General features: G+C 42.4%; 1 protein-coding gene across 1 annotated transcript; it reads left to right on the forward strand.

Moving 5' to 3' along the window:
- The first annotated feature begins 14,726 nt into the window (after positions 1-14,726).
- Positions 14,727-26,120, forward strand: LOC308530442 (uncharacterized protein). Its single transcript, XM_081107099.1, has 3 exons — positions 14,727-14,957; positions 15,827-15,953; positions 23,880-26,120. The coding sequence occupies exons 1-3, from the start codon at positions 14,925-14,927 to the stop codon at positions 25,334-25,336; spliced, it is 1,617 nt and encodes a 538-aa protein (XP_080963225.1). The 5' UTR covers positions 14,727-14,924; the 3' UTR covers positions 25,337-26,120.
- The last annotated feature ends 306 nt before the right edge of the window (positions 26,121-26,426 follow it).

The raw sequence follows: 26,426 nt of genomic DNA on the forward strand, positions 1-26,426 counted from the left end.
AATGGAACCTGGGACCTTTCAGTCTTCAGGCCGACGCTCTATCCCAGCGGTGGGCAAACTACGGCCCATTTGAAATGAATAAAACTAAAAAAAAAAAAAGACCGTACCCTTGTATGTAATGATGTTTACTTTGAATTTATATTAGTTCACACAAACACTCCATCCATGCTTTTGTTCTGGCCCTCCGGTCCAGTTTAAGAACCCATTGTGGCCCTCAAGTCAAAAAGTTTGCCCACCCCTGTTCTATCCACTGAACCAAACTGGTTTCGGCTGTATAGATTTTGCTTTTGTGACAGAGTCACTGCATTGTTTTTAGCCTGCAGTATAGTATTAACATACCTTCATTATTCCCAGGGAAGTCCAACTATTTGTGTGAATGTGTGTCTATATCGCAATATTAGCTTTATTGTGCTGATCAGAGCTGAATCCACAATATCTCCAAGAGATTCCTTCATATGGTTTGCAAGTATTTTCTTCTGTTCTCTAGATTGCCTTTCATTTCATTTTGTTTATTGCTTTTGTGCAGTGAAGACGCTATTTTTCTTTATTTCTTGCCATCTAGACTGTTTATGTTTTCTATTTTGTGTGTTGGTTGGTGTCACATTCAGAAAATTCTGTCTAAAACAGACCTCTAAAACTTTTTGTCTAGGTTGTCCTGAGGAGTTTTAAGTTTTAGCGCTGACATTTAATTCTGTCCTGCATGTTGAGTTACGTTTTATCAGTGGTGTCCATTTTTGTTGTTTTACCTGTGAATGTCCGTTTATACCAGCACCATTCTTTGAAGAAACTATCTTTCCCTTTTCTGTGACTTGCAGCTTTGTCAAAGATTACTTAAAAGTATGTGCCTCAGTTTTTTTCTGTTTTCCGTTCTGTTCTGTTGGTATATGTGTCTGTGTTTCTCCAGCAACACACTGTTTGCTTGCTTTCTCTATGTAATAAATTGAAGTCAGGAAGTGTGATACCACCAATTTTCTTCTTGCTCAAGACTGCTTTTGTTGCCCTCCAGTGATGGGCAAACTGGCTCACGAGCCACATGCGGCTCTTTGACTCCTTGAGTGTGGCTCTTCCACAAAATACCGACTTCAGAACATGGCCATGAAGTTTCAATCGCACCGTATGTCCACACCGGCACGTGGTATTTTGTGTTAGAGCCACACTCAAGGGGCCAAAGAGCCGCGTGTGGCTCGCGAGCCGCAGTTTGCTGACCAAGGCCCTAGCCCATTTGGCTCAGTGGATAGAGCCTCAGCCGGGGGACTCACGGGGTTCAGGTTTGATTCTGCTCAAGGGCATGTAGGTTTGTTGCGGACACATATCCAATATGCAGTGTGCAAGTGGCAGCCGATTGATGTTTCTCTCCCATCGATGTTTCTAACTCTCTATCTCTTTCCCTTCCTATCTGTAAAAAATCAATAAAATATCTTTTTTAAAAAAGATTGCTTTTGTTGATGGAGGTCTTTTGATTCCATTTCCAGATTTTCTATTCATTTCTTTGTAAAATACCATTGGAGTTATTGGAATTGCATTTAATCTGTAGTTTGCCTTGTATACTATAGCTGTCTCCACCATATTTCATTTTCAGATCCATGAACACAGGTTGTCTTTCAGCTTATTTATGTTTTCTTCCATTCCTTTCTTCACTGTCTTATAGGACTCACTGTACAGATGTTTCACATTTTGGTGGAATTTATTCCTTTGGGTTTTATTGTTTTTAATTCCTTGATAAATTTGATTACATTCTTCATTTTTCCATCAAAGAATTTACTATTAGGTTGTAGAAATGGAACTAATGGTTGTATGTTTATTTTGCATCCTGTAGCTTTTCTGATTTTAATTCTTCATTCTTCTTTTGTCTTCACCCGAATAGTGAGGATATTTTTTCCACTGATTGTTTTTTTAGAGAGAGAGTAGGAGACGGAGAGAGAAACAGAAACATCGATTGGCTGCCTCCCACATGTTGCCTCTACTGTGATTGGAACGGACCTGCAACCCAGGTATGTACCTTTGACTGGGAATCAGACCCTAGCCCTCCAGTGCACAAGGCAGCACTGTCATCAGTGAAGCACCGTGGCTAGGGACATTTATTTATTCTTTAAATTATTTACTTATTTGTTTAAATATATGTATTTTTTATTTCCTAGAGGAAGAAGAGAGAGAGTTATTGATCCGCTGGCTCCTGCATGATCCCCCACTGGTGATTGAGCTTACAACCAGTGCAGCTGTCCTAACAAAGAATTGAATTGTGACCTCCTAGTTCAGTGATGGCGAACCTTTTGAGCTCGGTGTGTCAGCATTTTGAAAAACCCTAACTTACCTCTGGTGCCGTGTCACATATAGAAGTTTTTTGATATTTGCAACCATAGTAAAACAAAGATTTATATATATATATTTTTTTTAAATATATTTTATTGATTTTTTTTTTTACAGAGAGGAAGGGAGAGAGATAGAGAGTTAGAAACATCGATGAGAGAGAAACATCGATCAGCCGCCTCCTGCACATCTCCTACTGGGGATGTGCCCGCAACCCAGGTACATGCCCTTGACCGGAATCGAACCTGGGACCTTTCAGTCCTCAGGCCGACGCTCTATCCACTGAGCCAGACCAGTTTCGGCCAAAGATTTATATTTTTGATATTTATTTAATATACTTAAATGCCATTTAACAAAAATCAACTAAAAAATTGAGTTCACGTGTCAACTCTGACACGCGTGTCATAGGTTCGCCATCACTGTCCTAGTTTATGAGTCAATGCTCAATCAGTGAGACATACCGGGAAGCATTTATTTATTGATTTTAGAGACAGAAAGGGAGAGAGAGAAACAAAGAGAGTGAGGCATTGATGTGCTGTTCTACCCATCTATGCATTCATTGGTTGCCCCCTACATGTGCCCTGATGGGTGATCGAACCCACAACCTTGGGCATGAGGGCCACACTCTCAACGACTGAGCCACCTGGACAGGATTCTGAACTTGTTCATTAATTTCGGGAGCTCATAGTGGGATCTTTACAGATTTCTCTATGGAGGGTCATGTCGTCTCCTAACATCAACATCTCTTACGATTCTTTGTGGTTCATACTGACAGGTGTAATGTCTTATCTTTAATTTCTTTTTTTACTTATTTGAAGCTTGGGTTTTGTTTGTGTGTTTTTGCTTTAGTGTAGCTAACGGCTTGCACATTTTTATATCTTTTTTTTGAAATACACCTTTTAAGTTTTCCTTTCATTTGTCTTGTCTCTCTTTTATTTATGTTTGTTTTAATATTTATGGTTTCTTTACTTTGAAACCTTTGGTTTACTTTCCTATTGTGTTTCTAGTTTCCTCATGTGCCATGTTAGGTTCTTTGAGATTTTTTGTGACAATGTAGTCATTTATCTCTGTAACATTTCTCCTTAGAATTACATTTTCTTTTTCTTTTTTAATATATTTACTGATTTTTTACACAGAGGAAGGGAGAGAGAGGGATAGAGAGAAACATCGATGATAGAGAAACATCGATTCAGCTGCCTCCTGCGCACTCGCTACTGGGGATGTGCGCGCAACCACAGTACATGCCCTTGACCGAAATTGAACCTGGGACCCTTGAGTCCTCAAGCCAGTGCTCTATCCACTGAACCAAACCAGTTAGGGCTGCATTTTCTGAATGTTATACATAGGCTTTGGTAGATTGTCTTGCCTCTAGACTTTTTTGAGATCTCTCTTTTTTTTTTTTTTTTTTTGGTTACCCTGAAAATCTTATGTTTTTATTGATTATTCCTTTTACATAGAGAGGAAGGGAAATGGGGGGAGAGCGATGAGGGAGAAACATCTATCGGCTGCCATGTGCACATGTGAAAACCGGGTATGGAACCCACATTCTGATATGTGCCCCAACTGGGAATTGAACCCTCGACCCTTCAGTACACAGGACGCTGCTCCAACCAACTGAGTCACACTGGCCAGGGCATTGTGTGGTTTTTCGAAACAAAAATTTCCAGGTTTTTGGCCGAAACCGGTTTGGCTCAGTGGATAGAGCGTCGGCCTGCGGACTGAAAGGTCCCAGGTTCGATTCCAGTCAAGGGCATGTACCTGGGTTGCGGGCACATCCCCAGTAGGAGATGTGCAGGAGGCAGCTGATCGATGTTTCTCTCTCATCGATGTTTCTAACTCTCTATCCCTCTCCCTTCCTCTCTGTAAAAAATCAATAAACAATATATTTAAAAAAAAAACTTTAAAAAATAAATTTCCAGGTTTTTGGAGAACAGGTCACTAGGATCAATGAGAACAGAAGCACAGTGGCTCATAGTGGTATCGCTGACTCTTTATTTTTATTTTTTATTTACAATATATTTTTATTGATTACAGACAGCAAGGAAGAGGGAGAGAGAGATAGAAACATCAGTGATGAGAGAGAATCATTAATTGGCTGCCTCCTACATGCCCCACGCTAGGACCAAGCCCGCATCGTGGTCATGTGCCCTTGACCTGAATCGTCCTGGGACCCTTTAGTCCCCAAGTGGATGCTCTATCCGTAGAGCCCAACTGGCTAGGGCTGACCCTCTTTTTAAAAAATATATTTTCATTTCTGAGAGGAACGGGGGGTGGGGAGAAACATTAATGATGAGAAAGTTTCACTGATCAGCTCCCTCCTGCATGCCCCCTACTGGGGACTGAACCCACAAAAAACTGGGCATGTGCCCTTGAATGGAATGGAACCTAGAACCTTTCAGTCCGCAGGCTGACACTCTATCCACTGAGCAAACCAGCTAGGGCTGACACTTGCTTTATTTATTTAGTTAGTTAGTTAGTTAGTTACTTAGTTATTATTAACCCTTGTTTTTGACCTTAGGTATCTTCAAATGTGTTTGCTCAGCCAGTTTCCTGTCATCCTTTCTATGCAGTTGTCCTTATTTGGTATTCTGTATTACTGTGTGTCTTCTTGGTACTCTTATTCCCATTGCCTGTGGGATTTTTTTTCATGGATAGCTGTCTGCTTACTCTGGGGAAAGATTCCCTATCTCTGATTCTGCCATCTTGCTGATGTCACTCACGTAGGTCTTTTGCCTGTGATCTCATTTGTGGTTTGTATTGTAGGACAGTGCTGACCATACCTCGTTTTAGTTTTTCTTTTATGATTTCCATCATTTGTCTCATGCTATGGTTCAGCTTGGATTTAAGAGGCAAATTCTTTTGTGCATCACAGGAGAAACATGACTTTATCAATGACAGGGTGGACCAGGGGTGGGCAAACTTTTTGACTCGAGGGCCACAATGGGTTCTTAAACTGGACCAGAGGGCCGGAAGAAAAGCATGGATGGAGTGTGTGAATTAATATAAATTCAAAGTAAACATCATTACATAAAAGGGTACGGTCTTTTTTTTTTTTTAGTTTTATTCATTTCAAATGGACCAGATCGGGCCCGCGGGCCGTAGTTTGCCCACGGCTAGGGTAGACTCAGAGGCAGTCCTGCCTTGGTGAAGGGCTGTGGGGGCAGTTTTCATGCCTGGGTTCTGTTACATTCATAACTAGGAAGCCATTTTGATCAACAATGTTTTGTTACCATGGCCCACTCCTCACCCAATTCTACTTCTTCTTGCTTAATGTTGACACTTTTCAGTTTTAATAGTGATTATTCTACTTGGATTCCCAGCCCATGGATAACCTTAACCTCTTTCAGCTTTGCACCTCTACCTCTATCACACATCTCGGCTTTGCTGCACTCCAGTGTTGTTGCATGCCTGCAGAGCTTTAGAGTGCACTCGTATTATATTGACGCTGAACATCCCGTGCTTTACTATGATTGATATTTTATGCGTTTGAGCACATTGAAATTATTTTACACAGACTCATATTGCCAGCATGAAAGGTCCTAGAGGAAGCCATTTGTGGAGTAATAACGAGCAGACCCTGCCTCTCTCCTTTTCTTGCCAGCCAATGCTTCTGTCCTCCCTTGGTGAGACTTTCCTCATCCAGTGACCTTTTGGGCCATGTTATATATAACAGCCATTTCCTGAAAGTCTCACTGACTTGTCTTGAAAATCATGGTATTAAATCATGTCCAGTTGTGACATAAACAGTTGTGGTGAAGATATTCTGTATTTTTAGGTCAACATGCACTTCACCTACATTTCTTTTGTTCAGGTTGCTGCTGTGGAGCAGAGAACTTGGAGGAAACGACTGAGCAGAAGGTTTCTGTAAGAGTGTCACAGGCAAGGAATCCCAGGTTAGCCTTGTCTTCCCAGGAGAGTCACCCCTGTGAGAGTTGTGGGCTGGTCTTGGGAAACATTTTCCTCACTATAGAGGTGAAGGGAACACAACACAGACAGATACTGTTGAGGTGTGGGGCATGTGCAAAACGATTTTATTTCCGTGCAAAATTTCACCAGCAGCATGTGAGAGAGAAGTCTTTCATTAGAGGTGTGGACAGGATCTCACTTGCAAACAGTTGCAATTTCAGTGTGTCCCAGAATCGTTTCACATGCAGGGAGGTTGTTCAGGGTGTCCTTGCGGGGTCAGGACATTTCCACCTAAAGGCTATTCAGGCCAGGAACAGTCCAAGTGTAATTTCGACGTGTGGGGTGACGTTTCCAATGAGAAAAAATTATTACAGTAGAAAAGAATGTCAGAGAGACATTAGTTGCACCCACATGTTTATTCAGGAAAATGGTGTCCATCTTGGAAGTGGGTGTTTTGTGTCCTCTGAATGTGGAAAATATTTTACCAAATTATCTAGTTTTCATGATCAACAAAGAGGTCACACGAGAGAAACACCTTATGAATGCAGTGAGTGTGGGAAAGCTTACACCAGTAGCACTGGACTTCGTCGTCATCAGAGATTTCATACGGGAGAAAAGCCTTATAAATGCAGTGAATGTGGGAAATCTTTTACCCAGAGCTCTACCCTTCGTTATCATCAGACAGTTCATACAGGAGAAAAGCCTTATAAATGCAGTCAATGTGGAAAATCCTTTAAAAGTAGCAGTGGTCTTCAATATCATCAGAGAGTTCATACGGGAGAAAAGCCTTATAAATGCAGTGAATGTGGAAAATCTTTTGCACGGGGCAATGCTCTTCGTGATCATCAGAGAGTTCATACAGGAGAAAAGCCTTATAAATGCAGTGAATGTGGAAAATCTTTTGCACTGAGCAATGCCCTTCATTATCATCAGAGAGTTCACACAGGAGAAAAGCCTTATCAATGCAGTGAATGTAGGAAATCTTTTACCACTAGCGTTGCCCTTCATTGTCATCAGAGAATTCACACTGGAGAAAAGCCTTATAAATGCAGTGAATGTGGGAAATCTTTTACCCAGAGCACTCACCTTCGTTTTCATCAGAGAGTTCATACAGGAGAAAAGCCTTATAAATGCACTGAATGTGGGAAATCTTTTCCCCAGAGCTCTGCTCTTTATTATCATCATAGACTTCATACAGGAGAAAAGCCTCATAAATGCAGTGAATGTGGAAAATCTTTTCCACGTAGCAGTGCTCTCCAATATCATCAGCGTGTTCACACTGGAGAAAAGCCTTTTAAATGCAGTGAATGTGGGAAATCTTTTACCCAGAGCACTGCCCTTCATTATCATCAGAGACTTCATACAGGAGAAAAGCCTTATAAATGCAGTGAATGTGGGAAATCTTTTACAAGGAGCAGTGGACTTCAGTATCATCAGAGAGTTCACACTGGAGAAAAGCCTTACCAATGCAGTGAATGTCAAAAATCTTTTACCACGAAGACCGTCCTTCATCATCATCAGAGAGTTCATACAGGAGAAAAGCCTTATAAATGCAGTGAATGTGGGAAATCTTTTACAAGGAGCAGTGGTCTTCAATATCATCAGAGAGTTCACACTGGAGAAAAACATGAGTGCAATTAATATGAGGTATCTCTCAGCCAAATTTCCACATTTGCTCTGCACGTATGAGTCCAAATGTGGGAAATTTCTTGGATGTGTAGGAAATGTAGTTTCTTAGTTAGTACTTAACATTAGTACAAGAAAATTTGTGTATCCTCACTTTTCTGAATTGTATCTCATACGTTTTATCACCTACATTATGTAAAGTTCCCGTAAGTGTTCTTGTTGTGTTTGTGTGTTGAACACTGTGTAATTATGTTGCACGTTCTAACATACAGAGATAGCCTGCCAGATCTATGTCACTGCATATTTCTGTTGTAGAAGGTAATTCACCTCAACCACCTATAAGGTCCCTACAAATGGCATCAATCACTGTCCCCATGTGCCGGGGGAAGCTAACTCTGTTGTCTTTTTTGTTGAAGAAAATGAGGAATACCTGAGCCCAAAGTTCTTTCTTGTTTCCTGGTCATGGGTTGCCACATGGGACTCATTACTGTTGGCCCCAGTATACATAATGTTGCAGAGGGAATGGTTTCCCTGAAGGCCAGTCATGAATTTATTGAGTGCCTCAGTCATCAGTGGAAGAACTGCCAGTCTCATATCTCTTTGGTTTGTACAATAATGAAGGCTTTTTCGTAATACTTCTTTAATCTTGGGTGTTCTATTTACTGCGTGGGTTAGCTTTAAGGAGGTCGGGGCTCTCCAAGCATGATGAGGTGAACAACTTTTATAGGGTCTCAAACATTTTTGCCCTTGGGGGAACAGTATGGTGCAGGATTAGCTCAGGAGTTTTTGGCAAATTTACACTGCTGCCCATATTTTCCTAGGAAGTACTCTGGACTCTCTAATCCTCATGTGATGTCTGGATGCTTGGAGACATAGCAGTCACTCCAAAGAGTGGGTAGCTGTGACAACCGCAAGTATGTCTGGGAGCATGAATTTTATTTCTTGTTTGCAAGGGATGCCAATACATGTGAAGCGAATCTCTTCCCCAGGTCTTGCCGAGGGCCACATGCCCTAATGCCTACAATTTCACAGTTGATGGTCACTGGTTTGAAGACCAGAACAGTAATGGGGAAACCCTTTTACTCTAGAAACACTGACCTAATTGTTGTTGTGTTAGAAGCCAATTCCAGCATGTCAGCAGGGCTGAATCACCTGGAAATAGCTGAGGGCATTTTCCCAAACCTGAAAAGAATGCATAAAATGATTGCTTGCTGCTAGACAGCTGAGGCCATTTCAGTCTACATGTTATTGCCTCCTACTGGCCAAACACCTGAAGAGCCGAAGGCAATTCCTCCAATCTGACAATGGATTCTGTATACGAAACCCTGGCCTTTGATGTATATCTTTACTTTGCCTTAGGACAATTTGTGTTAATAAAAAGCAAGGGTCCTGAGACAAGAGAGAACTCGGTTTCTTTAGCCAAGCTCCTCTTGCCGCAAATGCCTTCCAAAATTATGTTTTGTCTCTGGAATCTTTCAGAATTTACACACAGCGCCTTCTCCAGATTCCTAAACCCTTCTACTAGGTGGATTAAAAACACTGGCATTGTTGGACCAGACTGCAGCCCATTAGATGAAATGGTCCTCATCTAACTGTGTATCCAGGAATTATTTTGCGGAAAAGACTACAAGATCTGTGTGTACACCGATCTGAGTGACTCCAGGCATGTTTATTTTCTGTGGAGCAGTCATTGTCATTGATTATAATCAAGATGTTTTGTGGCTCCTGTAGCTTCTCAGATGTTCCCATCAGAGCCACTGGCAGCAAAACGAAGATGGAGACAAAGGTTGTCTTGTCCAGGGATGTGGCTTTTGTGAGTTTTGGCGAAAGTTCTTCATTGTTTGTCACTTTTTCTGTGACTGAGATGAGACTCTCGCCCAGAGGGCATAAGGATGGGGATTGAATATAGAATTGACAAAGCTGTTTTTCCAAAATATGTGAACGTACATTTCTTTTATCTTGAACCATTTTTTAACATCTGTAATGAGTAAATTACATGTGTTAAGTATAGTGTTTCATAAATCTTTACAGGTGCATGAAACTGAAACCATCCTTATAGTCATAATACTGACCATATCTGTAACTGTGTAGTTGTTTCTTTTAAATGCAGTGAATGTGGGAAATCCTTTCCCCCTAAGACCGACCTTCATCATCATCAGAGAGTTCATACAGGAGAAAAACCTTATAAATGCAGTGAAAGTGGAAAATCTTTTTTTTTTTTTGGAGACGTTTGTTGTGCTGCTTCACTATTTGATTGTATTTTTTCTCGGAATTTATGGTCAGCCTTTTCTGAGAAGTGTGTTTGTTGAGTCTGTATTTTTGTTAAAACATCTTATATATTCTGCCTAATGTTCTGAGTTTTGGCAATTTTCTTTAACAATAGGATTGTGGAACAACAAAGATGGATGTTGGCATTTCACTCATTTTGTGCATTTTTATTTTAAAAATAAATATTTTTTGTATTGGAATGATATGTTTTAATATTTTTTTCTTAAAAAAAATATTTTAATTGCCCTAGCTGGTTTGGCTTGTTCCATGGTGAGCTTCTATTCAAGGGAAGGTGCCCAGATTGCGGGCTCAATCCCCAGTGTGGGGAGTGTAGGAGGCAGCCAATCAATCATTCTCTCTCATTGATGTTTCTCGCTCTCTCTACATCTCCCTTCCTCTCCGAAATCATTAATAACATATTTTCAAATATTTTAATTTATTTTACTAAATTAATATATATATTTAATTGATTTTTAAAATAGTTTTATTGATTTTGTAGACCAAGTGAGGTGGAGAGAGAGAAACAATGATAGGCGGGCGAGGGGGCTCAGTTGAGTTATGAACCAGGAGGTCACAGTTCCATTGCCACTCGGGGCACATGCGTGGGCCCCTACTAGATCCCCAGGTAGGGCTTGCAGGAGGCAGCTTATCACTGATTCTCATCATTGATGTTTCTATCTTTCTGTCCCTTTCCCTTCCTCTGTGAAATCAATAAAAAATTAAAGAAAATTGAGTCCCTTATCTTAAAAAAGAAAAGAAACATCAATGATGACAGGGAATCATTGATTGCTGCTTCCTCCAGACCCTACTGGGGATGGAGCCTGCAATCCAGGCATGTGCTCTGACAGGGAATCTAACCAAGGACCTCTTTGTGCACGGGTGGAAGCTCAAGCACTGACCCATACCCGCTGGGTGAGTCATTACTTTTTAAATGCTATGCCCTGTGCAATGAAACATTCTCCATTACTTTCAGAACACCAGTTATCTGACCCTGCACTAAGCCCTTGCTTTGTCCTCTTCTGCATTTTCCTTGTCTCCTATCATGGGTGTTCTTGGGTTGGAACTGTTCTCTCAGGAAGGCCAGAGGGCATCTGGATGGGCAGGGGGCTTTAGAGTCCCAAAGCCAAGGCAGCGGGAAATAGATGGGTAGTGATCAGATTCCCTATGCCCTGGATCAAGCATCCTCCATTTGAATTTCAGATTCTCTGTTATCACTGGAACTTACAGTGAAATAACCCCTTTTGCCCTTACTGGTTTGGCTCAGTGGATGGAGCATTGGTCTGGGGACTGAAAGGTCCCAGGTTTGATTCCGGTCAAGGGCATGTACCTTAGTTGTGGGCACATCCGCAGTGAGGGGTGTGCAGGAGGCAGCTGATCGATGTTTCTCATTGATGTTTCTAACTCTCTATCCCTCTCCCTTCCTCACTGTAAAAAAAACAATAAAAAAAATATTATTTTTTTTTAAAAAGAAATAACCCTTCTGCTGGTCTAAGTCAGTTTTCGCCTGTGAAAAACAAGTATGAGGTATGTCCATGCCAGAGCTATAGGAGAAGGTCCAGTGGTGAGGTGTCCACTTGTGTAACGCAGCTGTGCCTGCAGCCTGCCTTGGCTCCAGCAACTCCAGCCTCTCCCTGCAGAGACATTCCCAGGCAGGCACTCCTCACTCCCCCGATGCCCGCAAGCACCTTTGGTTTTGGGTGCATTTTAGTGAGAAATGGGACCTATAAGAAGCCGCTGAATCTGCTGCATTGAGACAGGTGCTGTGGGCACTCAGGTCTCATTGTGGTGTGGTCGATATCAAATTGCTGAAAAAGTTCATTGACAGAAAAATGAAGTAAGGTCTCCAAGTTTACACCACAGACAAGTGTCAGATTCAAGGAGCTGGATTTTAACTATTATTTTCTCAGCGTCAGACACAGTCCGTACCTCAGATGTGCAGCCCTCACTGGAGCAGGTACATTCTGACGACCAGGGTGGGTCAGCTGCAGCTCCTGTTTCCATGGTTGCAGGTATGTGTTTCCTCCCATTCGCTTTACATCTCAGAGCACATACCCGTGGCCTCCCCGTGTTCAGGGGAACGCCATCATTTCTCAGCTGCAGTGGCTTCTCCAGGGGAACCTTCGTTCAGAGTGAGCTGTAATTTCTCTGCCTCCCCTTTGATCTCAGCACAGATTTTGACACACAGGAGACCTTGGTTATTAGGGCTGGGTCTCTGCACCTTGTTGTTGTGTCAAATATTCACTTTTAACTATTGGAGAACATTTTAAAAAGAAGATTTTGTCTATTTTTTTTTCTTCATATTTTTTAATCCCGGAGATTTCCCTCCTCATTCCCCCCACTCTAATTTATTACCAGTGAATTTCATGTAACCCCCTTATGTCTTCTCCTTTGAGTCTAATGTATAATAAAGGTGCAAAACTGTCGTTCTCAAGAGCATTACTCAATCTGCTGTTATTTTGCTTCCTGAAAAATGTTGCCAACTTTGGTCAAATGAACATAGAAAAATTCTCCACAGGTTTGAAGATTTCTTACAACAACACCAAAAGCAATTGACTCATGTGAAGCAGGAGAACGTTACACGGAGGGGTATCAGCATCTCCCGGGACTCAACTGCCTGAATACAGATTTATAAACACAAATTTAGAATAGACCTAGAACCCAGCAAGCTAGAGCAGTGGTTCTCAACCTGTGGGTCGCAACCCTTTGGGGTGAAATGACCCTTTCATAGGGGTTGCCTAAGACCATCAGAAATCACATATATAATTACATATTATTTTTGTGATTAATCACTATGCTTTCATTATGTTCAATTTGTAACAGTGAAAATACATCCTGAATATCAGATATTTACATTACAGTTCATAACAGTAGCAAAATTACAGTGATGAAGTAGCCACAAAAATAATTTTATGGTTGGGGGTCACCACAACATGAGGAGCTGTATTAAAGGGTCGTGGCATTAGGAAGGTTGAGAACCACTGAGTTTGAGCTTTCTCCTTGGTTCCAGAGAACAGAAGAAAATGCTCAAGGCTCAGGTGGCTTTGTTTGGGGTGTGTGTGTGTGTGTGTGTGTGTGTGTGTGTGTGTCATTAATCCTCACCCAGGGATGTTTGTTCTCTCTCTCTTTTTTTTTTTACCCTCCCTCCCCTTACATCTGAGATTCTGCACTCTCTTCCATGCTTCCAAGTCTCTGGATCCACTCCATTCTTCAGTTAATTTTGTTAATTAGGTTCCATCTATGTGTGAGATCAAGTGATGCTTTTCTTTCTGTGACTCACGTATTTCACTTAGCAGGATGCTCTCCAGGTCCCTCCATGCTATGTGAAAGGGTTCTTACCCTTTTTTACCACTGCAAAGCATCCCATGGTATAAATGTACCACAGCTTTTTTACCCACTCATCTACTGATGGGCACTTGGGCTGTTTTTAAATCTTAACTATTGTAAATTGTGCTGCTATGAACATAGTGCTGCGTACATTCTTTCTGATTGTTGTTTCAGGTTTCTTAGGATATATTCCTAGAAGTGAGATCACAGGGTCAAATGGCAGTTCCATATTTCATTTTTTCAAGGAAACTCCCTATGTTTTCCATAATGTCTGCACCAATCTGCATTCCTACTAGCAGTGCACTAGGGTTCCCTTTTTTCCATATCCTCGCCAGCACTTGTCCTTTGTTGAAGGTAGACATTCTGACAGTTGTGAGGTGGTATCTAATTGTTGCTTTATTTTGCATCTCACTGATGATCAGTGTCTTTCACCATTTTTTCACATGTCTCTTGACCATCTTATCCACATTGCAGCCCAGGCAGAGCTGACAGTTCAAATGGCCCCAGAAAGTAGATGCTCTTAAATATTGATGTCTGTTTTTGAGACATTAACTTTGTACAATGGAGGCAGGTTAGATGAGTTAGCACTTGAGCAACCTCTGCAAACTACGTTTGGCCTGAAGGAGACAGATCCCTAATGACCTGAAAGAAGACACAATGCCTGTCATTCAGAAAAGAGCTGGTCCTGAAAAAAAATACAGTGGGGCCTTGACTTACGAGTTTAATTCGTTCCGTGATGGAGCTTATAACTCAAATTACTCGTATGTCAAATCATTAAAGTGTACGAGTGAGGTGATTCTGGGCTGATGTGGAGTTCACTGTGACATTCACTGCACCAACTAGCTGTGGGGTATCTGAAGCTGGCTCAACCCGAATTTTAGCTCGCAACTCAAAGCAAAAAATCGGCTGAGAGACAGCTCATATCTCGAAAAACTCGTTAGTCGGGACATTCTTAAGTCAAGGCCCCACTGTATGCAAAACCAGCAGCTAAAGGAAGCCAGGCAGGTGCCTCAGAAACAAACGTGCCCTAGAAATCCCCTCCCCTGAAGGCTCTGGAGGGCCCTGAGTATACTTGGTGTTTTCTTGGGCTATTTGCCTTCAAAACCAGTCCTGGAATCAGCTAAGGAAATACGGGATCCTGGCCGTGGAGCCTAGGAACTACATTACCCAGAAAGCCGCGCGTGGAATAACACCAGGCTGAGCCAATGGCAGCTCAGAGAAGGCGTTTCCGTTTTTCAAGTTCTGGTGGGCGGGACCGGTAGTCTTCTCCATTTTGTCTGAAGCGGTCGGCGGTACCTGTCACAGAGTCCCGGGGAGAGGGTTGGCGAGTGCTTTCCCCCGCCTCGCAGCCCGTGGTGGGAGCCTCCAGTGGTGCTCACAGCGCACACGTGGGATTGAAGCTCGGAGTCGCCACCAGACCCGCCAGGGCCGGGACAGGGACCGCCATTCCTGCAGCGGCTTCTGCTCCCGCCCGGCTGCGACTACAGAGGGCAATGGAGGCGCCGGTGCTGAGGAGCTGGGCTGAGGTGAGTTTGTGTCCCCCAGGCCTTCACCGCCTCTTACACCGAACAGGACAGCCCGGGTGCAGGCGCCTGTCCTGCAGCTCAGTCCGCCAGAGGGACCGTGAGGAAGGCGGAGGGGAGAGAGGTGTGTTGTGGCTTCTGAGGACACAGCAAGTGCAGGGCAGAGAGGACGGGGGTGACTTGCATCTGAAGGTCCCTGAGGATGTGGCTGTGAGTATTGACGGGAAGATCAGAGGCTGCAGGGAGGACGTCACAGCCTCATTCGGGGCTTTCCGGGCTGTGGGTCCAACAGGGGCCTGGGGTGGTCCTGGATCCGGCTGGACTCCAAGCTCTCCACACGCCATATGCCAAGTTCATGGGTGAGTCCAGCGAGATCCGGTGGCATTGGAGCCGGAAGGGGGCAGAGCTGAGGGAGTGAACCTGGGGTCTGAACATGGGAAGGGGATGAACATTACCCAGTGGTGAGCACATCTGGAGGACCTGTGAGCTGATGGTCCTGGGACCTGGTGTGGGGACTTAAAGGTGAAGCATAAACCGACGCTTGGCTTTGCCTTGGCGGCAGGATCTAGGAGACTGCAGTGGTGTTGCTTGGCAGGAAGGCTGGGGCCCTGCAGGCATCGCCCAGACGTTAAATGGCATTGCCCTCTCCCCTCCCCTCCCCCAATCCTTCCCACCAACCCAGCTGCTCTGCTGAGGGCCATCACAGTGAGTAATGGGACTGTGATAAGAGAGCAGCCTGCACTGCCATTAGGGCCTGGTGCCCACACTAACCCAGTGCCCTGGAGGAGGTTGAGGGGGGGAATGTGTGTAAGGAGTAGCATTACTGCTTCTCAGAAAGCCAGGTCTGGTTAGAATTGTCTCCATTCTGACAGGTTGGCGTGACCTTTGAGGACATTGCCCTGTACTTCTCCAGGGAGGAATGGAGCCTCCTTGATGAGGGTCAGAGACAGCTGTACCTGAATGTGATGCTGGAGAACTTTGAACTTATATCCTCGCAGGGTAAGACCAGTGACCTGGGCTTGGTTTTGCCATTTCCCAGGCCCCATCCCCCAGTGTGTGCTCTGTCCTCCCAGCTAGACTGTGGTACTGCTTGATTTTCCAATTTCCTGGGTAGTTGCGCTCCTGGGGAGGGTTGGTCTGTTTCCACTGCTCCCTTCTAGTCCTGAAGCTCCAATACTCCCCGCTGCACTAACTTCACAGGGAAGGTCCTTTGGTTGATAGTGTGATTGGAAGCCTAAGGAATTTTACCTTGATCAGTGAGGAAAGCATTTTCTATATTCATGTTGGACAATTGTACCTATTTTTTGACGAATTGTCTCTACATCCTTATCCTGTTTATTAACTATATTTTGGTTAAAGAGTCTTTTGAATACCTTGTATATTTTATATATTAATTGCTTACTAAATACAGGAACACAGATTTTTGCATGTGCTTAATTGTTCTTTGCACGTATTGCTCCCCACACTCCTGTTTGTTTGTTTTTTAATATATTCTTTTATTGATTTCAGAGAGGAAGGGAGAAGGAGAGAGACATAGAAACATCAGTGATGAGAGAGAATCACCGATCGGCTACCTCCCGCACGCCCCCCACTGGCGATTGGGCCCACAACCTGGGCATGTGCCCCTGGCCAGAACCGAACCCGGGACCCCTCAGTCCGCAGGCCGACGCTCTATCCACTGAGCCAAACCGGCCAGGGCCCCACACTCCTTTTTTTTTTTTTTTTAAATATAAATTCCATGTTTTTGGCAACAGTGTAGTCGGCAGGTCCAGTGCCATCATTTTTCTAGGAAGCTCAGATGCTTGTTACGAGTGGTTAGCAAGAAAGTATTTTTTTAACCTTTAACACATGATATTTATTGAACATGTATAGGGTTCACCTTTACATTTTATTACAAACTAGAGGCCTGGTGCACGAAAATCATGCCAGGGTACGCCTTCCTTCTGCCTGTACCGGTTTACCTCTGGCTTCCAGCACCCAGGCTTCCCTCTGGCTGCTGGCACCTGGAACTGGGGCTTCCCTCTTGCTGCTGGGACCCGTGCATCCATCTGCAGAGGGAGGCCTCACCCACCTGCCACAGCCCACTGGCCAGTGCAATAGGCTTCATTTTGGGGCAATCACAGCGCCCCCCCCCCCATTGATTGCCCCGCCAGTCGTGGCCTGGGCCTCCCTCTGCATACCATTGTGGGGTAGTGGCAGAGCCCCTGGACCAATCGCATTGCACCTGGCTTTGCTGGCCTGGCCGTTTCCTATATAAAAATGAAGGTCATTATCCAAGTATTAAAACACAATACTAATGGAATCACTTCAATAAACATTTTTGCACAAACACATACATGACTACTCACAGTGTATCAGCTTCCACAGGAACAGTTGGATGCACAAAATGAAGGTAATCCCCGACATACGATGTACAGGCAGTCCTCTGGTTAGGTCGGACTTGACATACGTCATTTCGTGGTTATGGCGCCATCTCCCATTTATTTATAAGAAAAAAAAAGTTCCATCATTTCGACATATGTACATATGGACTTTGTTTTTTATTATTTATTTATCACAAGTAAAAGTCAGGAATTGTTATCATTCTTTTAAGTTTTTTTTACTGTTTCACTTCATTATTGCTGTGTATGTGCTCCATGTGAGTGGCAGAGGTGCTTATGTAGGTGGGTTTTAACTTTCTGCGAAAATCGCACTGTAGGAATGAATCTCCAAGGTAACCCGAGGACCTACTGTATTTAAAAAAAAAAAAAAAAAAGCAGCCCTGACCAGTTTGGCTCAGTGGGTAGAGCGTCAGCCTGCGGACTGAAAGGTCCCAGGTTTGATTCTGGTCAAGGGCATGTACCTTGGTTGTAGTCACATCCCCGGTAGGAGGTGTGCAGGAGGCAGCTGATCAATGTTTTTCTCTCACTGATGTTTCTAACTCTCTATCCTTCTCCCTTCCTCTCTGTAAAATATCAATAAAATACATTTTTAAAAAAAATCAAACTGAATGTCAGTGAAATGTCTTCCTGTGTATGGGATTTGGTCAGTGACTATCATCAAGAGGTGGACATACACATTTGCAAAAGCAGAGCTTGTAGCCTGTGTAAATTACAAAATATACCAGCTGTGTCTTATGGAGGAGGAGCTAGAAACCACCTACACAGCCATTTAAAATATACTGTGTACGCCAAAACCCAGTTTGGCTCAGTGGATAGAGCGCGTCGGCCTGCGGACTGAAAGGTCCCAGGTTCGATTCCGGTCAAGGGCATGTACCTGGGTTGTGGGCACATCCCCAATAGGAGATGTGCAGGAGGCAGCTGATCGATGTTTCTCTCTCATCGATGTTTCTAACTCTCTATCTCTCTCCCTTCCTCTCTGTAAAAAATCAATAAACTATATTTTAAAAAAAATAAATAAATAAAATATACTGTGTACATAAGACGGGGCAAAAGTAGGCTTACAGTTGTGAGTAAGAAAAACACGAGTTTCTTCTTATATTCTTAATTATTTATTAGTTTTTAAAAAATTATTGCAAAGGCATTTTTTAAAATATGTTTTATTGATTTTTTTTACAGAGAAGAATGGAAAGGGATAGTGAGTTAGAAACATCGATCAGCTGCCTTCTGCACACATCCCACTGGGGATGTGCCCGCAACCAAGGTACATGCCCTTGACTGGAATCGAACCCGGGACCCCTCAGTCTGTAGGCTGACGCTCTATCCACTGAGCTAAACTGGTTAGGGCACAATGATGTATTTTTAATGAAGTTATATAGAGTTTGTTTTGGGGACAGTCATTTCATTGTTATTAGCCTGCAGTATAGTATTAACATATCTTTATTGTTCATTGGGAACTTCAACTATTCCTGTGAATTTCTGTCCATATGGAAATATTCGCTTTATTGTGCTGATCAGAACCGAATCCACAATATCTCCCAACGATTCCTTCATATTATTTGCGAGTATTTTCTCCCATCCTCTAGATGGCCTTTCATTTCATTTTGTTTATTCCTGTGCTGTGAGGAAGCTTTTTCTTTATTTGTTGCAGCCGGGACGTTTGTTTTCTCTATTTAGTCAGGTGATTTGTGTCACATCCAGAAAGTCCCGTCCGAAACAAACCTCCAAAACTTTTTATCTAGATTGTCTTGAAAGAGTTTTAAGTTGTAGCATTGCCATTTAATTCTCTAATTCAGGTTAAGTTAAATTTTATCTGTGAGGGCCAGTTTTGTTGTTGTACATGTGAATATCAATTTTTAGTAGCACCAGTCATTGAAGAAACCATCTGTTTCTTCTTCTGTGTCTTGCAGCTTTGTCAAAGATGATCTGAAAGTATGTGCTTGGGTTTATTCTGTTTTTTTGTCCGTATTTTTGATCTGTGTTTCTGTGTTTCTCCAATAATACGTTATTTCCTTGTTTTCTCCTTGTAATAAATTGGTGCCGCCAGGTTTGTTCTTCCTCAAGATTGCTTTTTTTAGTGGAAGTCTTTTGCTTCCATACATTTCAAGATTCCCTTTTCATTTCTTTGTAAAATACCATTGGAGTTATCATGGGGATTGCATTTAATCTGTAGATAGTTTTGTGTATTATAGATATCGTCACGATATTTCTTTCTCAAATTCATAAACACAGGAAGTCTTTCAACTTATTTGTGTTTTCTTCCATTCCTTTCATCACTGTATCATAGTGTTTAATGTACAGATGTTTCACCTTTTGGTCGAATTTACTCCTTTTTTTTTTATGCTTTTGTAAATTTGACTACCTTCACTTTTCTATCAAAGAATTTATTGTTAGTTTGTGGAAACGGAACTAATGTTTGTACATTTATTTTTCATCCTGTAACTTTTCTGAATTTAGTTCTTTATTCTTCTTTCATCTTCACCCATGTAGTCTGAATATTTTTCCCATTTATTTTCTTTTAGAGAGAGAAAAATGAGAGAGAGCCAGAGAGAGAGAAACATCGATTGGTTGCCTTCCACATGTGCCTCTACTGGTAATGGTATCAGACCTGCAACCAAGGTACCTGCCCTTGCCTGGGAATCTAAACCATGACCGTCCAGTGCACAGGCTGGCACTCTCACCACGTAGCAGCACAGGCCAAGATTATTTATTTATTCTATAAATTATATTAAACATATATTTTTATTGATTTTAGAGCGGCAGAGTAGGAGAGAGAGACTGAAATATCAGTGATGAGAGAGAGTCATTGATGGGCTGCCTCCTGTGTGACCCACACTGGTGATTGAGCCCGCAACCTGTGCGTGTGCCCAGACAGGGAATTGAATTGTGACCTCCTCAGTTCATGAGTTGATGCTCAATCACTGAGCCATACTAGCCATCCTTTATTTATTGATTTGGGAGACAGAGAAAGAGAGAGACGGGAACATCGATCTGCTATTCTACCCAACTATGCATTCACTGGCTCCCCCCTGCATGTGCCCTGATGGGGGATCAAACCCACAACCTTAGTGCATCCGGACCACACACTCACCAACTGAACCACCTGGCCCGGCCTCTGAATTTGTTTCAGAAGTTCATAGTGGCTTCTTCTTCTTCTTCTTCTTCTTCTTTTTTTTATCTTTAATTTCTTTATTGGTTAAGGTTTTACAAGTGTGTCCTCATCCCCCACAATTAACCCCCAACCTCCTCCCCCCCTCATGCTTTCATCCCCCTGTTGTCCATGTCCATTGGTTTGGCTTATATGCACACATGCAAGTCCTTTGGTTGATCTCTTCCCCTTACCCCCACCCTCCCCTACTTTTCCTCTGGAGATTGATAGTCTGATTGCTGTTTCTCTGTCTTTGGATCTGTCCCTGTTCATCAGTCTATGTTGTTCTCTATATTCCACAAATGAGTGAGATCATGTGGTATTTTTCCTTCATTTACTGGCTTAATGCTCTCCAGTTCCATCCATGCTGTTGCAAATGGCAAGAGTTCCTTCTTTTTTACCGCAGCGTAGTATTCCATTGTGTAGATGTACCACAGTTTTTTAATCCACTCATCTGCTGATGGGCACTTAGGCTGTTTCCAAATCTTAGCTATGGTGAATTGTGCTGCTATGAACATTGGGGTGCATATATCCTTTCTGATTGGTGTTTCTGGTTTCTTGGGATATATTCCTAGAAGTGGAATCATTGGGTCAAATGGGAGTTCCATTTTTAGTTTCTTGGGGAAACTCCATACTGTTCTCCACAGTGGCTGCACCAGTCTGCATTCCTACCAGCAGTGCAGAAGGGTTCCTTTTTCTCCACATCCTCTCCAATACTTGTTGTTTGTTGATTTGTTGATGATAGCTATTCTGACCGGTGTGAGATGATACCGCATTATTGTTTTGATTTGCATCTCTCATATAATTAGTGACTTTGAGCATGTTTTCATATGTCTTTTGGCCTTCTGTATGTCCTCTTTCGAAAAGTGTCTATCTAGGTCGTTGCCCATTTTTTGATTGGACATGGTGGCTTCTTGACAGATTTCTGTATGGAGGCTCATGTCACCTGCTAACATCAACATCTCTTATGATGCATTGTGGTTCATAGTGACAGGTGTAATGTCTTTCATTTCTTTACAATTTATTTGAGGCTTGGTTTGTTTTGTTTTTTTTTTCCGTTAGTATAGTTAAAGTTTTTCCAATATTTATTGTTTCTTTCTTTTGGAACCTTTGGGTTTACTTTCTTGTTTTGTTTCTAGTTTTCTGAACTGCCAGTATTTTTGCAGGTCTTTTTTCATAATGTAGGCATTTATCGTATAAAATTGCCTCTTCGAATTGCATTTTCTGAATTTATACATGAGCTTTGGTAGGCTGTCTTTTCATTTACTTTGTCACTAGACCCTTTTCAGTTCTCTTTTTTATTTGGCTACCCTGGAATTCTTATTTATTTTTTTATATTAAGTTTCAGATAGAGAGGAAGAGAGCATTATGTTAAGTAAAATAAGCCAGTCAGAGAAAGATAAATACCACATGATCTCACTCACTTGTGGATTATAGAGAACAACATAGACTGATGAACAGGGAGAGACAGAGAGGGGGGGGGGAGGGAAGGGAAGGGAAAGGAAGGGAGGAGAGGGGAAGAGAAGGGGAGGGGAGGGGAGGGAAGGAAAGGGAAGGGAAGGGAGAAAAGCATCACTGTGAGGGAGAAACATCGATCGATCGGTTGTCTACACACATGTCCTAGACTGGGCATCGAATCCAAGACCTCGAGTGTCACAGGACCGTGCTTGAACCAACTGAGCCACACTGGTGAGGGTATTCTGTAGTTGTTTTTTTAGCATATTTTTTTTATTGATTTCAGGGAGGAAGGGAAAGGAAGAGAGAGAGAGAAACATCAAGGATAAGAAGAATCATTTATTGGCTGCCTCCTGCACGCCCCCTACAGGGAATCAAGCCCACAACCCCAGGCATGGGCCCTTGACCAGAATCCAACCTGGGACCCTGGGGTTGGAATTGAACTCAGGACCCTTGGTTCTACAGGCCTGTGCTCTAGCCACTGAGCCAAACTAACTGGGACCATTCTGTGGTTTTTAAAAACAAAATTTCCAGTATTTTTTGAATAACAGGCCACTATGATCAATGATAGCAGCAGCACAATGGTTGATGGAGGTAACTCTGACCCTTGTTTTTGACTGTAGCTGTCTTCAAATATATTGTTCACCCAGTCTTTCCAGCCATCCTTTCTATGCAGTTGTCCTTATTTGATTTTCTATATTACTGTTTGTCTTCATTGTACTCTTTTTCCCATTTCCTGTGGGTTTTTTTAAAAAAATATATCTTTATTGATTTCAGAGAGGAAGGAAGAGGGAGAGATAGAAACATCAATGATGAGAGAGAATCATTGATCAGCTGCCTCCTGCATGCTCCTATTGGGAATCGGACCTGCAATGCGGGCTTGTGCCCTTGGCCAGAATCGAACATAGAACCCTTCAGTCCACAGGCCGATGCTCTATCCAGTGAGCCAAACTGGTTAAGGTTCCTGTGGGTTTTTGTTAATAGATAGCTGTCTACTTACTATGGGATGGGAAAAGATTCTCAGATCTCTGATTCTGCCATCTTGCTGATGTTACTCACATTGGTCTTTTGCTGTGATCTCATCTGTGCTTTGCTGTTGTACCACAGTGTTGACCATCCATCTTTTCAGTGTTTTCTTCTGTTATTTCTGTCATTTATCCCGTGCAATGAATCAACTGGGAATTACGTGGAAGAATCATTGCTGCATCACAGTAGAAACATAACTTTATGAATGACACAGTAGACAAATGCGGTTTTGCGTGAATAAGGGGCTGTAACAAAACACCTGGGCTTTGTTACATTCATAACTAGGAACCCATTTGGTTCTACATTGTTTTGTTAACCATTGCCCATTCTTCCCCCAATTTTTCTTCTTCTTGCTTCTTGTTGACACTGTGCCAACGACACAGTTTTAATAGTGATCACTACTCATTCTCCTTGGATTCCCAGTCCATGGATAATCTAAGCTCTCTAAACTTTTCACCTCTACCTCTTTCACAGGTCTCTCTTTAGTGCCCTCCACCGTTGGTCCATGCCTGCAGAGCCTTAGAGTGCACACCTATTACTGTATTGAGGTAGAACATCTTGTGCTCTAATACAATTGATTTTTATGGGTTTGAGCACATTGGAATTATTCTACACAGACTCACTTCACCAGCATAAAAGGTCCTAAAGGAAGCCATTTGTGGAGGAACAGCTAGCGGACCCTGCCTCTCTTCTTTGTGTCCCATCCTGTGCTCTGTGCCTTCTTTGGTGAGATTTTCACCATTGACTGACCTTTGGGGCCAAGAAATGTATAACAGCCATTTCCTCAGAGTCTAACTCACTTGTCTGTAAAATCATTTTATAGAATAATGCCTAGTTGTGACAGATAAACATTTGTGGTGAAGATACTCTGTTTTCATAAGGTCAGCATGTACTTCACCAGCGTTTCCTTTTGTTCAGGTTGCTGCTGTGGAACAGAGGATGTGGAGGCACCCACTGAACAGAAGGTTTCTGTAAGAGTGTCACAGGCAAGTATTCCCAAGTTACCCTCCTTGTCTTCCCAGGAGAGCCACCCCTGTGAGAGGTGTGGGCTAGTCTTGGGAAACATTTTCCACTTGACTGAGCTGCCGGGAATACAACTCGGACAGATACTGTTGAGGTGTGGGGCGTGTGCACAAGGATTTAATTTCAGTACAAAATTTCACCAGCAACATGTGAGAGAGCAGACTTTCATTAGAGATGTGGACAGGATCTCACTTGCAAACAGCTGCAATTTCCAGGTGTCCCAGAATCATGTCACCTGTGGGGAGGTGGTGCAGGGTGTCCTTACCGAGTCAGGACATCTCCACCTAAAGGCTACTCAGACCAGCGATAGGCCAGAAGATATTTTGAAATGTGGGGTGAAATTTCAAAGTAGAGAAGAATATAACAAGGTCATCGGCTGCAATCACACGTTTATTCAGGACACATGTGTCCATGCTGGAAGTCAGTGTTTTCCGTGCTATGAATGTGGAAATTACCTTACCCAAGGTTCTAGCTTTCATTATGAACATGGAGAAAAGCCTTACAAATGCAGTGAATGTTGGAAATCTTTTACGACGATGCATAGCCTTCATTGTCATCAGAGATTTCACACTGGAGAAAGGCCTTATGAGTGCAGTGAATGTGGGAATTCTTTTACCAGTAGCACTGCCCTTCGTCGTCACCAGAGACTTCACACTGGAGGAAAGCCTTACAAATGCAGTGAATGTTGGAAATCTTTTAAGAGAATTGAAAGCCTTCATTGTCACCAGAGATTTCACACTGGAGAAAGTCCTTATGAGTGCAATGAATGTGGGAAATCTTTTACCAGGAGCAATGCCCTTTGTCGTCATCAGAGAGGTCACAGTGGGGAAAAACCTCATAAATGCAATGAATGTGGGAAATCTTTTGCCACTAGCAGTGAGCTACATCGTCATCAGAGAGTTCACACAGGAGAAAAGCCTTATAAATGCAATGAATGTGGGAAATCTTTTACAAGAATTGATAGCCTTCATTGTCACCAGAGATTTCACACCAGAGAAAGTCCTTATGAGTGCAGTGAATGTGGGAAATTTTTTATCAAGAGCAGTGGCCTCCATTATCAAAGTTTTCACATTGAAGAAAAGCCTTATACATGCAGTGAATGTGGGAAATCATTTACCAGGAGCAGTGATCTTCATCTTCATCAGAGAGTTCACACTGGAGAAAGGCCTTATGAGTGCAGTAAATGTGAGAAATCTTTTACCACTAGCAGATACCTTCTTTGTCATCAAAGAGTTCACTCAGGAGAAAAGCCTTATAAATGCAATGAATGTGAGAAATCTCTTACCAGGAGCGATCATCTCCTATATCATCAGAGATTTCACAGTGGACCAAGCCATTATGAGTGCAAGTAATGTGAGATATCTCTCAGCCAATTTTTAAAAATTTTCTCTGCATAAAAGAGTCAAATTGTGCGAAATTTCTTAGATGTGTGGAAAATGTTTCTTAATTCGGTCTTAGCAATAGTATTAGAAAATTTGTGAAGTCTCATCAATCTGAATTGTAGCTCATACATTTAATCACCTGCATTATGTAAAGTCCCCTCAAGTCACTTTGTTGTGTTTTGTTTGTTTTTATGTTGGTATCATATGTATCTATGTTACACTTTCTAACATACAGAGACATATAGCCAGATCTATGTCACTGCATATTTCTTTTGCTAAAGGTATTTCACTTGAACCACCTATAAGGTCCCTACAGATGGCATCAGTCACCATCCTCTTATGCCCACCAAAGCTAACTCTGTTGTCAAATTTGTTGAAGAAAATGAGGAATACCTGAGCCCTTGGTTCTTACTTGTTTCCCTGTCATGAGTTGCCACATAGGACTGATTACTGTTGGCGCCAGTAAACATAATGTTGCAGAGGGACTGTCATTTTCAGGGACACACTTTCTCTAGATCAGTGATTCCCAAAGTGGGCGCTACTACCCCCTGGTGGGCGCTGCAGTGTTCCAGGGGGGCGGTGATGGCCACAGGTGCGTTTGTTTTAACTTTTTTTGTATTACCTTTCTATTCTGAGTTCAATAAATAGTTTCATAATTTCAAACTTCAATGTTTCTAATTTACACCTTGCTTTACTATATTTTATGAAAAAGGTAGAAACATTAATACATATATCTTTCTGTTTAATTGCTATTAAAATTTAAAAAAATTAATTTCCAGGGGGCGCTGAGTAATATTTTTTCTGGAAAAGGGGCGGTAGGCCAAATAAGTTTGGGAACCACTGCTCTAGATGCTAATAATGACTTTATTAAGAGCCTAAATCATCAGTGAGAGAACTGCCAGTCTCCTGTCTCTTTGGTTTGTAAAATAATGAAGGCTTTTTCCTAATATTTCTTTAATCTTGGGTGTGCTCTTTACTCTATGGCTAGTTTATAATGAGATCTGGCCTCTCCAAGCATGATCAGGTGAAAAACATTTATTGGGTCTGAAATATTTTTGCC

The sequence above is a fragment of the Myotis nattereri genome (assembly GCF_964212035.1).
Source record: "Myotis nattereri genome assembly, chromosome: 15".
Taxonomy (NCBI): Eukaryota; Metazoa; Chordata; class Mammalia; order Chiroptera; family Vespertilionidae; genus Myotis; species Myotis nattereri.